The sequence below is a fragment of the Equus przewalskii genome, chromosome 8, assembly GCF_037783145.1.
Source record: "Equus przewalskii isolate Varuska chromosome 8, EquPr2, whole genome shotgun sequence".
NCBI lineage: Eukaryota > Metazoa > Chordata > Mammalia > Perissodactyla > Equidae > Equus > Equus przewalskii.
This window is the reverse complement of record NC_091838.1, coordinates 58,221,949-58,235,489: the sequence shown is the minus strand read 5'-3', so window position 1 is coordinate 58,235,489 and position 13,541 is coordinate 58,221,949. Positions and strand designations below refer to the sequence as shown.

Genomic DNA, 13,541 nt, shown 5'->3' with positions numbered 1-13,541 from the left:
GAAATGGCAGTAAATGGTAAGGATAATGGAAATATGGAAGATGACTGCTTCCAGCTTTCTGGCTTAAGCAACTCCATGGGAGGTTTCGTTTACCAATACAGGAAATTATGGGAGAAGACTGATTTTGAGGTCCTGTTTTATAAAAACTGACTTGAAAGTACTTTGACACTTTTAAGCCTTGTCAACTTTGGCAATTTACTCTTCTCTGAACTTGGTTTGTTCATTCCCAGAATGAGGTGCTTACACTAAAAGATCTAATCAGAACTTACTGGAATTATAATGTTATCAGTGTGGTTTCAATTGTGTGTGAGTTTAGGGAAAAGCAGAAGATTAAATACTTGAAATGAGAAGCTGAGGATTTGAATCTGTGTTAAAGGAAAAAAAGATCAAACACATCCTAGGAAAGGGAATGGTATGGTGAAACTAGTTTGAAGTACATTATTCTAACAGCTGGACTGAAGCAAGAAATTAGCTGATGGGAAATCAGGGAGGAAGCTGAATCAACAAAGGACTGAATTGTAGTAGGGACTCTCGAAAAAGGACGATCAAAGTTTTAGACAGTGTGTAGCATGAATTAGCAGTATTTGATAATGTAAATCGGAAAATGAAAGAGAGAGAAACTAAAAATAGCAACTTACATTTTTCTTTGAGCTTTGAAGATGAAGAAGATGATGGAAACACAAGAAGGTATTTAGGAGTTTTATTAGGAGACTTGAGGCTGATCAGTTTTTCTGATATACTGAGTGTGTAGCTATGCCATATTTCAAAAAGTAATTTACTTTTTTTGGGAAAATAATTATCCAATAATAAAAGGACTAGATGCACTTTTACTTTCTTTCTTTCTTTCTTTCTTTTTTTTTTTGAGGAAGATTAGCCCTGAGCTAACTGCTGCCAATCCTCCTCTTTTTGCTAAGGAAGACTGGCCCTGAGCTAACATCCGTGCCCATCTTCCTCTACTTTATATGTGGGACGCCTGCCACAGCATAGCTTGCCAAGCAGTGCCATGTCCGCACCCAGGATTCGAACCAGCGAACCCCAGGCCGCCAAAGCAGAATGTGCGCACTTAACCGCAGCACCGCGGGGCCAGCCCCAACACTTTTACTTTCAAAAACGTTATTAACTAATATTTTATAAGTACATATAGACATTTAAAAAATTATATGTAGTACTAAGAATAATTTCTGCAACTTGTTCTAAAAGTTATGTTCTTACTTGTTCTCTGATTTTATTTTTCAGCTCCCTGCGGTGGCCATTTTTCAGCCCCCAGTGGATTGATTCTCTCGCCAGGATGGCCAGGATACTATAAAGACTCTTTGAATTGTGAGTGGGTGATTGAAGCTGAACCCGGACACTCTATCAAAATTACATTTGAAAGGTCTCTGCAAATATTTTTCTACCTTTAAAAAGAAAGACTATCTGAAAGAGTTGTTGACATTCTGCATTTTATTTTCCAAATCAATGTATAATTTTATTGCAATAGTCACTTGTTGTGCCTTGAATTCTTCAGACTGTTTTCCCTCTTTTAACCTTTCAGCCTGTTTTAAAGTTAATTTTCTATTTGTTTAATGCTGTATCATTACTATTGAGATAAGCAAGATGAACCTTTTTTTTGCTTTATATATATATGTACAATACTGAGATATAAACATGCGACCTTTAACTTAATGAATTTAATTGTCTTATATTTTGAAGGGCCTGTGAATTCTATTTTGCTGGATTTCAAGAGATAAAGCTACTGTAAACACATTCGAATCGATACCGTATTGCAACATAAGACACACACACTACCCACGTACCTACACTTACAAGTCCTTTAGAAAAATGGCTGTGTCAAATTAATGTGTCTTAATGATTGGCCAGTTGAGTTTTTTCCCTAAGAAAATTAGTATTACTGATCAAATAACCTATATCGTGAAAGATTATAATACTAACTATTAAAGAGTTAAAAGAATGAAACGTCAGGTCTGTGACTGGATCACTATTCACAAATCCAAAGAGAAGTATCTATATAATTTCCCAATTATATCGTTGACTCCTCTCATCTCCCAAACCCTTTCTTAAAAAAAAAAAAAAAGGAATGTCTGTAAGCACTGTATTCACATGGTAAATATAAAAATATATAAATACAGTAGAATTATGCTCTGATGATTGAATCTTACAAACGTAACAAAATCCTTCCCTAACTCAAAAGGTCCTTCACTGGGTTAATCTATCCATGATAGTTTTAAAATTTGAGAAGAAAACAGATTCTATTTTGACAGATGTAAAGTATGAAACATTTCATATGAAATCATCCTAACTTACTATGACCTACACAACTTTACTATGACTATATCAGTTTGCTAGGGCTGCCATAACAAAGTACCACAGTCTAAGTGCTTAAATAACAGAAATTTATTTCCTCATAGCTCTAGAAGCTAGAAGTCCGAGATCTAGATGTCGACAGTTTATTTCTTCTGACGCCTGAGTCCTTGGATTGTAGATGGGTCTCTTCTCCCTGTTTCTTCACATGGTCTTCCCTTTGTGTTTATCTGGTTTCTAATTTTCTCTTCTTATAGGGACACCAGTCATATTAGATTGGGATCCACCTGGATGATCTCATTTTATCTTAATTACCTCTTTAAAGGAACTTTCACCAGATACAGTTGCATTCTGAGGTCCTGAGGGTTAGGATTTCAACATATGAATTTTAGGGAGAAACAGTTCAACCCATAACAATGAGCTACACATTAAAAAAAGTTTTTATTTAGAATAATTTGGCAGAGTCTTTTGTTGTGATGTTAAAATCATATTCTTAGTTCAGCGATTGACATAGCCTATGTTGCCATAACAATTTTAGAGAAGCTTGAAAAGAATCTTACTCTTTCAGAATCAAATCTTTGTCAAATAACATTGTTCCATGAATGTGGGACTTGAATTAACCAAACTTACTTTATTACACAGAATTCTGTTTGGTTTGGAATATATAATATAACACAATATCATTGATCATATCATTGAATAACTAAAAAATTATATTGATTCATGTCAAATGAGACAGATTTATTATATATTTTTGATTTGTTAAATTTAGAGAATCACATTTGAAGGGTTAGCATACTTATCAGTACATGATAATTGATCTCATATTTTAAATAAATGCATATATAATAGGTTTAAGTACATGATTTTAGTATTTTCTGTTTTGGACTTAACATTATTTTGTATCAAGAATTATGATGTTAAAATAATTGAAACTGTTATCATATTTACACGGTTCATAACATCTATCACCCATATAGTTCTCACTAGTCATCATTTTTCAATATATAAATAAAAAGATTTGAGCCCCATCCCACATACAGAGGGAAGGCTAGGCCCTCCTTAAATTTTCAGAGAATTCCTGGGCTGCTTTTGTTCACTTCTGGCTCTGAATTCCTGCTCTCACAGGCATCTTGCTTGTGTGATACCGAGGCTGCTGCCCCCTCTCAAATCCTTACTCTGCTCCTTATTTGTGTCACTTTCCTTTATTCTCACAAAAACTTTATAACAAGTGATAACCAAAGAGGATTATTGCACAATCCAGAATAATTTAAGATTAAATAAACCTTCATTGTCTTAAAATTTTCCTGATAATTCCCATCATAGGAATGGTGGCTCGTATCTCTCCAGTTCCCTCACTTATCCCAACCCCTTCTCCATCTCTAGTCTTCTCCATATCCAGGATCTTCAACCCTTATTTCCCACTCCCTAGGGCCCCCTCCAGTATATAGCATGTCAAGGTTCAAAATACCTGTTACTTTATTATGTGAAGCAATTTATTTGTTTCTCTGAGCTCCCAACTGGGTGACTTTGGGGGATGGGAATGGGGATGGATTTTGCCTTTCCTTCCAAAATGCAAATTAAGATTTTTTTTTTTTCTAAGACCAGTGGCCAACCCTGTGGCCAAGTAGTTAGGCTTGCGCACTCCCTCTGGGAGGCCCAGGGTTTTGCAGGTTCGGATCCTGGGTACGGACATAGCATCGCTCATCAAGTCATGCTTAAGGCAGCGTCCCACATAGCAAAGCCAGGAGGATCTACAACTAGAATATACAGTTGTGAACTGGAGGGCTCTGAGAAGAAGAAGAAAAAAAAACAGAAACAAAGGAGATTGGCAACAGATGTTAGCTCAGGTGCCAATCTTTCAAAAAAAAAAAAAAATTTCCTAATATCAAAGGTCAGTGTTCTCCTAAGAAAAATTCATCCTTTCTCTACTTCCCAAATGACACAAACTTTTAAAATAGCATTATTTTTTTGTTTTCTTATATTCAATTTAAAAACACTACATAAGCATAAAATAATATCACTAGAAAATTAGTTTGTTCATTAACACAAAGTGCATTGTTATGTTGAAAAGCATTCCTTGGATTGCTAATGGGAGTCATTAACCATCATTAAATAAATAAATAATACCTGATATCTTTCAGCCCTAAGCAGGCTGTCGAGAGAGTTGCCCTCTTGAGAAGCAGTTAGATTGCAAAGCAATGCTTGTAATTCACAACTGTGACTTTTGATTTTGGACTTTTGTTTGAAGGAACTATTTTCTCTGTGCAAAGTTCTTAACATGTATGTCCTATCTCTTACAACAGGCAGTTACGTGGGCCTATTTGTGGCTTGCCTGCCTTGTTTAGATACCTTCAGAATTCTCCAGAGTGAATTCACGTACACTGTATAACCTATATTCTAAATGAGACCATCCCAAACTTACCTTCCTGGTGAAAAAGTCTTTGCAGTGATTGTTAAAAGATGTAATACTAGTTAAATAGACCAAAAACCTAATTTAATTTCTATAAATATAGTTACTTAGCACTTTTTACTCTGTCACTTTCTTATTCTCTTATCTGTTTACTGAGACACAAATCTTTTAAGTTAGGCTGGAAGTAAGACAGTCAAATGGAAAAGTGATTTTCAGTGCTAAGGTTTGTGCACAGCAACAATGAACAGTCTGTAGGTGAACTAGAACAGGCCTGGGTTGAGCAATGATTCCCAGAGTCCAAAGATTTTGGCATCTCCCCACGAGCATCACTGAGCAGGAGTTATCAACTGTGCCTCTTTTCTTAATCCCTAAATTACCCACTGAAGTAGATTACAAATCTCATAGCTCCTTAACCTCCTTGATACCAATCATTTTTTTAACTATTCCTTTGCCCACACACAGGAAGAATCAAGAGTTAGAGTGCTTTAAGAATTCATCAGTGGTCTTTTCACTGTGTTAGAATAGACAGAGCACAGCTATATCAGTATTTCCTTTTGAATCATACTTTATATAACCAAAATAAATAAAATCCAAAATTCTTTTAAATGTTCTAAACTGAAATGTTCGTTTTGGGGTATGACTCCTCTGTCTGCCCTTCCGTTACATGTGTGCGCGTACGTGCGTGCACACACACACACACACAAGCCCATGAGATTCTTGAGTTGGAGTTATTTGAAGAGAAAATTATTTAAATATCTTTTTCCATTTCTTCTTCCCTAAAGACCCTTTAAGTGTGTGAGATTTTTCTTTACAGCTGACTGTACTCCATGCACTTTGTCAGGAAGCTGGTTCCTTTAAAATAATCCACATCTTAAACAGCTGTCGCATGATTAGGAGTAGTGCAGTAGCAAAGCGATAAGCAATGGACTTCATCACGTTAAAAAACAAATGAGAGTTTTATCGTTAGGGTAGTGGCATAAATAGTCACTTTGAAATCAGAAATATGTACATCTACAACTTTCTTGTTTAGCGACATTATAATATCTTCATGCTTCATTTTCCCCTTAGGATTGTTTTAAGAAACAAGATATCATCTTTGATCTAGCAAGAATTACATTCTTGAAAAACGTTAATTCCCTTCTGATTTCCAGCCAATCACTTGTAAGGACACTGGTTGCCAACTCTTTAATATTTCCTCTCATTCTGATAATATTTTTATTGAATTTGCTTTCAAATAATAAATTGTATTTAACAGAGTTATGTCACTTGCTTTCCACTATTCATGAATAAAACTAATTTGGTTGAAAATCAAATTTTGAAAAATCAGATAATAAAATTAAGATCGTGGCATAGCTATTTTTCAATTTTTGCTATATTCTCAAATGTAACAATTGATTAGAATTAATCTACAGGAAGAAAAACCCCAAAAAGCATTGCAAATGTATTAGCCATTAGTTGGCTTCATGAGATTGTCTCTAGTAGCTTGTCAATGAAATTTTAAGACATATAATTTCCTATTAAATACAAAACAAAATAACAATGCCAAGGAACGTATGCGATTTTTGAACTATTTCTTCTTAACATAACCAAACAGTTAACAAGTCTTGGTCTCAGTTCTGCAAAGGAATTTTTGCTTTGTTTCTTCCCGCAGTTCCTAAATTTTCTCAATATTTGGCAGCTTCTAACTGAACTCATTTTACTCTTAATCATCCTAAGCCTGTCTTTCTATTTCTTTTCTTGTCCTCAACTCCTTGACTACAAGCTTTCACTATCAGTCTTTCAGAGAGTAAGTTTTTCATTTTTAAGTTAATGAGGACTATTTCAATTTGGTCGGAACTGGTTTGGATTACACCAAAATTTTTTTTAAAGACAACAGAAAATGAGTAAAATTAGATCCAATTTCATTTTTAATATCATCTAATGGTTCCATATTGTTCATTTATGATAAACAATAAATTTAATGTTAATGAACAAATAAACATTAAATTGAAGCAATTCATGAGACGTTTATACAACTATCTTAAAACTCAAAATGAAAGAAGTTCAAATTACTGTGTAATCCTATTTCATTTCCCTTGCTATTATAACGTATTTTCATAGTTCCTTAGGGCAAATCTGAGATGATTTTCTTTTAAAGATTCACTCCTACGAACAATGTTCTCTATATCACCAGTTAATGTTGCTATTCTATTAAGAATTAAGTCTCTTTGTGTTTCAATTCAAAGTAATCCCTGACTCTTCTATGCATTTTAATTCGATTGTTATCAGCTGACTAACTGTCAAAGTGAAACTCCATCTTCAGTACTACAATAGACTGACTACAAAACAACAAGATAATGGATTCACAATGCACAACAGCCGGATCATTTATTTAAAGGACATAGTGTGTTCCTATGCATTGCCTACTCTAAATCATATTATTGGAAAAGTTATTTTTAGACAAATACAGTATATTCCAGGCTACAAAATAAAAACTAAGATAAACTTTTGAAATCTATTCATGGTACAAAGTATAATGCTTAACAGGATGTAACAGTGGTACAAATTGAAAAATAGCATTAAATCATACACTTAATTTTGACTACTTGTATGCCATGTTTATAATCACTTCAGAAATTTTATAATGAAATAAAGTTTCTAATTTGTAAATTTGTATTCAATTTGTTTCGACAAGGTTTTGAGTTTTATTTGTTTTGGTTTTGTTTTTTTGGGGAATAATATTGCTTAATCTTATAATACTGGGAAAGACTAGAAGGCATGGTAGTAAAAGTGATCTGAAAATTGGTGGACATTTCAACTGAAAATTATTTTTAAAAGTGTACTGTAAAAGCTACCAAAAATCTATTGGAAGATACATTTTAAAGGGTAAAAGTGTGTAGTTAATACTGAAGTATTCAAGTATATTGAGTAATTTTTTTCTCAAGTTGGTGACAGCCCTAGAGAAAACAAAGATATTTTTGTCTTTAAAATACATTCATTCTTTCATTTATCCAATAAATATTTATTGAGGGTCTGCTATATGCAAAGCATTGAGAAAAACAGTCACAATCTGACCTCATGGAGCTTATAGACTCTTAAAGGTGACAGCTATCAAGCAAGCAAACACAACTGTCATTAGTGTCACAAAACACACAGTAAATTGTGGTGATATAGGAGGGGAACGAACCTGCACTGTGAGTTCAGGCCAGGGCTTCCTGTGGATATATTTAAGCTGAAAACTGAAAGATGTATAGGAAAACCTTGGTGAAGATAGGAAAAAATGATCATCATGAGCAAGAGAGCAAGATGCTCAATTTTCTATGATTCCAGATAAAGTTTTTTCCACAACTAAGATTTCTGATCCAGACAATACAAAACACTATTTTATTAATAAGATTTTATGCATGTTGAAAGTAGCTCTGTGTTGATTGCAGTTTGCAAAATAATTGTATCTTTTAAAAAAATTGAAAATGATAGCAGCAACAACAACCGAAACTTTAAAAATAAACCAGCCAGCATAGCATAGGGGTGAAGGACATGAACTTGGGTTTGAGGACTAGCTCTTCCATTTAAGAAAACATAATACTATTTAAGTTCTGAAGGCCTCAGTTTTTGACCTGCAAAGTGAGTATTACTGTAGTACCTAACTTCTAGGGAGGGTTAGTGTGCAGTTAGATAAACTAATATAAAGTATTTAGCAAAGCTTCAGATACTTCGTAAACATCAACTACATCATTATTACCTACTTATGATTAGAACCGCTGTTTTGAAATAAAAACTCTACTTTTTTGTTGTTGTTGAGGAAAATTGTCCCTGAGCTAACATCTGTTGCCAATCTCCCTCTTTTTGAAAACTTGAGCAAGATTGTTGCTGAGCTAACATCTGTGACAGTCTTCCTCTATTTTGTATGTGGGATGCCACCCCAGCATGGCTTGATGAGCAGAGTATAGGTCCACGACTGAAATCTGAACCAGCAAACCCAGGCCACTGAAGCAGTCTGTGCAAAATTAACCACTACGCCACTGGGCCAGCCCCAAAAAGCTGTATAAAATTTTTAATAAATAAAATAGATTTGTCAAAAAAACCCAAAAACCCTCTATATAAAACAGAGCCCAGATTTGAAATATATAGAGAATTAAGATGAGAATCTGATTATCCAGTTGAAAATAAATATAAATCACATAGTTTTCCACAGAAATGAGGAAAGTAAAAGAAAGGTGACTCCAAAAATATGTTTCATTGATGAAAAGACCATTTATTTACTAAGGATAATCCATGACATTTGAAAGAAATCTTACTTATGAACAACAAATATATGCATATACCTTTTTAATGATAATTTTTTATAGGAATAAGAGTTTATAACTTTGGGACGCACAAATGATGGGATCTTAAATTATATGTAAGATATTAGATGAGCTAAATAAAATTATAATATAAAAATGATAAAAATTTTTAATAGTAATTTAAATTCCAATCTAAAGTATTATTTTCCTGTACAGTGCATTCTAATAAATATATTTTCACATCTCTCTTAATCTTAGATTTCAGACCGAACTGAATTATGATGTTCTGGAAGTTCATGATGGGCCGAATCTTCTGTCACCTTTGCTTGGATCTTACAATGGCACACAAGTGCCCCAGTTTCTATTTAGTAGCAGTAATTTTATATACCTTCTATTTACAACAGACAACAGCCGTTCTAATAATGGTTTCAAGATTCATTATGAAAGTAAGTAATGCTAACATGTTTTTTGATTTCCCTACTCTGCTTCCCCTACATTTCGTATTACCATTGCATCATTAAGAGAGCTAGGAGATTTATTTTTAAAAAAGTGCTTTCCTTGGCCTATGAGAATGCTAATGGCTTACAAGGTGTATATTTTAGTAAATTCTGCAATAGATTTTTCAACAATATCTATCTAGTATCATTATGAAAGGAAATGCTAAAGAAATGTCAGAAGCATCAAATAAATCTTAAAAAAATGAGTTTACATACTAATTATCTGTGCACAGTTCTGAAAGCTGACAATAGGCAATAAATGTCAGTCTAAGATGTATATGAATATTGACAAATTCTTTTGGCATTTACTTCATAAATTCAATCATTCTTTTATATTTTACAGCAATTGCACACATTTTCCATTTAAAATATTCAATTTTATTATTTATGAAATATTGAAAGTTAGTTAACATTGAAAAATAAAATATATACACATATATGGCTATGTGTATATGTCTAATATAACTGATCAAAAACTATATATTAAAACAAGCTGTAATTCACACTATTGGAATCGGATTATAATAATCCCTCTTAAAAGGTTATAGTTTTATTTTAAAAGTCTAAAATATGTCTGATATTTTTAAAAATATTGGTGCTGATATATACATAGAAGCAAGTCTGTTTTACGTATTAGAACAAATTACGTGTGTGGATGTATTGCATATGATGTATGACTGTGCTCATACATATAAACTCATATATGCACACATTTTCATCTGGAAATACACTGTCATGTATCTTTGCATGAAAAATAGTTTTGGTGAATGGATCTAACAGCGCATTTAACAGGGTTACTGCAAGGTATCTTTATATCAAGTGCAGATGGATATTATATCACTTTTTATATTCAGTCTCCAATGTCCCCTTCTCCCTCATGAAAAGATTTTTGTATTTGAAATTTATAACTTTATATTCCATGTTGAGTGTCTTTCTTCAATAGATCTGGTCAATGGACTCATGGGTATTTGAAACCATAATCAATATGTATTCATTGCTTTTTTTCATTTTAATCATCTTATCCACAATATTGTTTAATTATATTAACTTCCCTTTATTTAGAGTTTTATGGCATGGAAGTATATTTCCTAAACATTATTGTAAAATGCAACAAGATTAATACGTATTTTGGAATTCAAAGGAACTAAAGGACCTTAATTCAGATCTTTAGTTTAACATGTATTTGTTAAAACTGAGTCAGAGTCGAGTCATTTCTTGAAATCTATTTCAAAATTAATTCTTACTAGCAGTTTTTATCAACATGCTACAAATGGGCAGGCACCTTTTCTTTTAGTCCATTGCTGTATCCTATGCCCAGTAAATCACTTTCAATCCGACTCCAACTGAGGTTTGTGGTCTCTATCACGTGTCAGACATAGGACCATTTTAAGGATTAAATGAAACCACACATGCAAAGTGTTATTATAATGGCTAACATGTAGTAAGTGCTCAATAAATGATACCTCTAATATTTTCCTTATAAAACCTAGTCAGATGAGGAATAAAAACAAGAAGACTAGTTCAAATTTATTCCTTTGTTGTAAAAGAAGTAATTTTTCCTGACACTTGCTAAAGACAGCAAAGTGGACTTTTACTACAATGGGGTTTTGGAGTAGGAGAAAGGGACTGAGCTCACCTACAAGTGGGAATTTATAGCCAAGGAGCAGGGTGGGGATCAGTGCATGGAAAATTGCTGAGAAGAAACATCATGGGTGGGGGGATTCTGGCTAAATCCACTAGATGGGATTTTTGCTGAAGGCAGGCAAGCATAATAAGATATTGAGCATAGGGGATTTTCAGTAAACTAACCCAACAGGATTCTTGCTAAAAGTAGACTAACTTGGCCAAGGACAGAGCTCAAGAGTGAGGCCTAGTCAAAAGGAGGGCTCAGAGGAGTCTGACTAAAGTTTGGTCAGGCAGAGGGTCTTTGTCACCTATAGGCCCTTAGTGACCTAGTCCAAGTTGTTACTGAGGTCCAGTGCCTAAACAGGCAGAGTGGAGGCTGAGAGTTGGGAGGGGCTGAGGTTGATGAGACACGCACTGGATATTAGTTTTGGTCACATCTTGCTAGTAAGCAGTGACTTTCTATTTAAATTATTTTATGAAATCACTTTCTCTTATTTTTCTTTTATTTAGTCTTGTTGTTTACTTACTATTGTGAAACAATCTCTAGTGTCACAAACCCTTTCTTATTAGGAAAACAAGCAACCACAAAAACTTTTTCTACCTTCACTTTCTTAGTAAGTTTCCCAAGCTGAAGGTAACCAAACTATCTTTTTTAAATGAACCATTCACAAACCTCGAAACAAGTAAAGTAAAACTTTAATTATTACACTAATTAAAATGTTAAAAATATATTTGGTGTTTGGTGAATTTCTATTTTTTAAAAAATTAAATCCATTAAAAGACAAAACTTGATTTCTCTGGGGGACCAAATTCTACGGGAAGGATTTCTTGCAATGCTGCCACTTCTTGCACTCCGGGTTTCCATTTCATTCCCTTTCCTGGGGCACTTTTTACCCTACTTTATCTTCTCAAAACAAGGAGATTGCAAAAACTGTGCTAAGAGGATAAGATTATTTATAGTTTTCAAAACACATTAAAAATAATAATGACAACGTAAAATAGACTTTAGGAACATAACCCATTTTTTGTTACAGTACAGTTTTTTTCCCCCAGAAAAAATCACTTCTGTTTATGTCATATTTCTTGAAATATAAATATAATTTAGTCTTCTTGAATATCTAAATATTATATAAAACAATATAATTATAAATGGATATAGAACAAATCCATAGAGACACATACCAGTCTCTAAACACATATTTTTATATGCATGTATAGAAACTTTTCTTTTTTTCAATTATGGAAAATGGTAGACGTCTAGAAGACTGTACAGTTTAAATAACAGTTTGTATATTTAAAGTCAATAGATATGCCAAAGGCATAGAGAAACCAAAATTAAAATGTTCAAATATTTTTATTACATAGAATAAATAAATAAGCAGAAAATCTGTTCTGAGATTTTACTTTTATTAAAAAACAAGTTTTATAAAATAAGAAAAATGTGAAAATGTCAATGTCATTTGTTATAATGCCAGTGTGAACTCCTGAAAATTTTGTACATTGCCAAAATTTAAGAATCTTCTAAAACTACTTAACTACCAAATATGTTGTAATTTTTAATGACTATTTGTTAATGAATTATACTCTCTGTCTATCATGATTTTTCTCATTTTCTCAATTTTTCAACATTTCCATTGCTTTGATTTATTTGCTTGTCAATCAAATATGAAGTGTTTCTTTAGATTTATTCTGTGACTGCTAGATGTATACAGTATGGTAAGGGACTTTAAAAAATGTGTTATTTTACTTCATCTATGAGTTGGAGAGATAAGAAGGACAAATGCAATGATTAACCTTGTACGATTCACTGACTTTTACTCTGAGTAAGCTGAAGGCATTAAAATCACTTTTGAATAATTAAATTTGCTTGATTTTGCTTTTACTATAATTTGCATTGTATGTGACCTCTTCAAATTCCCTTGTCCCTGATTTCTTGAGATTTCACTACAACATCAGAATTTTGGATAAAGGAAAGTTATGTATGGACTAGAGCATTAGAAGATCAAGACTTGAAGGAGAGAGGATCTGAGCTTGCCTGTTAAAGACTGAGAAGATTGTATGAATTAAGGAGACGTATGAGAGTATTTGTGGCAGAAAAATAAAGCATAAAACTAGTGAAGAGACTTAGCTGACTAGTATGAAGAATGACTTTTGGGAGATAATGGAACTTAAAACTAGTAGGGTTCAATTTGGGAGTTTGAATTTCAGGGTGATGACTTTGAACTTTTACCATTAGCAGTTGGATACAAAAGCACTGAAATAACATGTATTAGGGATAAATATGTCCAAAATTATATATAGAATCGATTGGAGATGAAAAATCCTGAAAGAGAGGCCAGACATTATTGTTGTCTCACAGATTTGAAGTGATGACGGTGTTGGGTAGGGTAAGAGAAGTAATAAATGACATTGTGCGTTTTAGTGAGGGTGGATGCCAGA

At 33.2% G+C, this 13,541-nt stretch overlaps 1 protein-coding gene across 7 annotated transcripts in view; it reads left to right on the top strand.

Moving 5' to 3' along the window:
- CSMD3 (CUB and Sushi multiple domains 3) overlaps positions 1–13,541 on the top strand; it is a 1,172,992-nt gene that overhangs the window by 784,316 nt on the left and 375,135 nt on the right. For all 7 annotated transcript variants that reach the window (XM_070630871.1, XM_070630869.1, XM_070630875.1 and 4 more), the window contains 2 exons: positions 1,237–1,375; positions 9,238–9,425. In XM_070630871.1, coding sequence (XP_070486972.1) covers positions 1,237–1,375; positions 9,238–9,425 — 327 coding nt within the window. The remainder of the gene's footprint in view (positions 1–1,236; positions 1,376–9,237; positions 9,426–13,541) is intronic.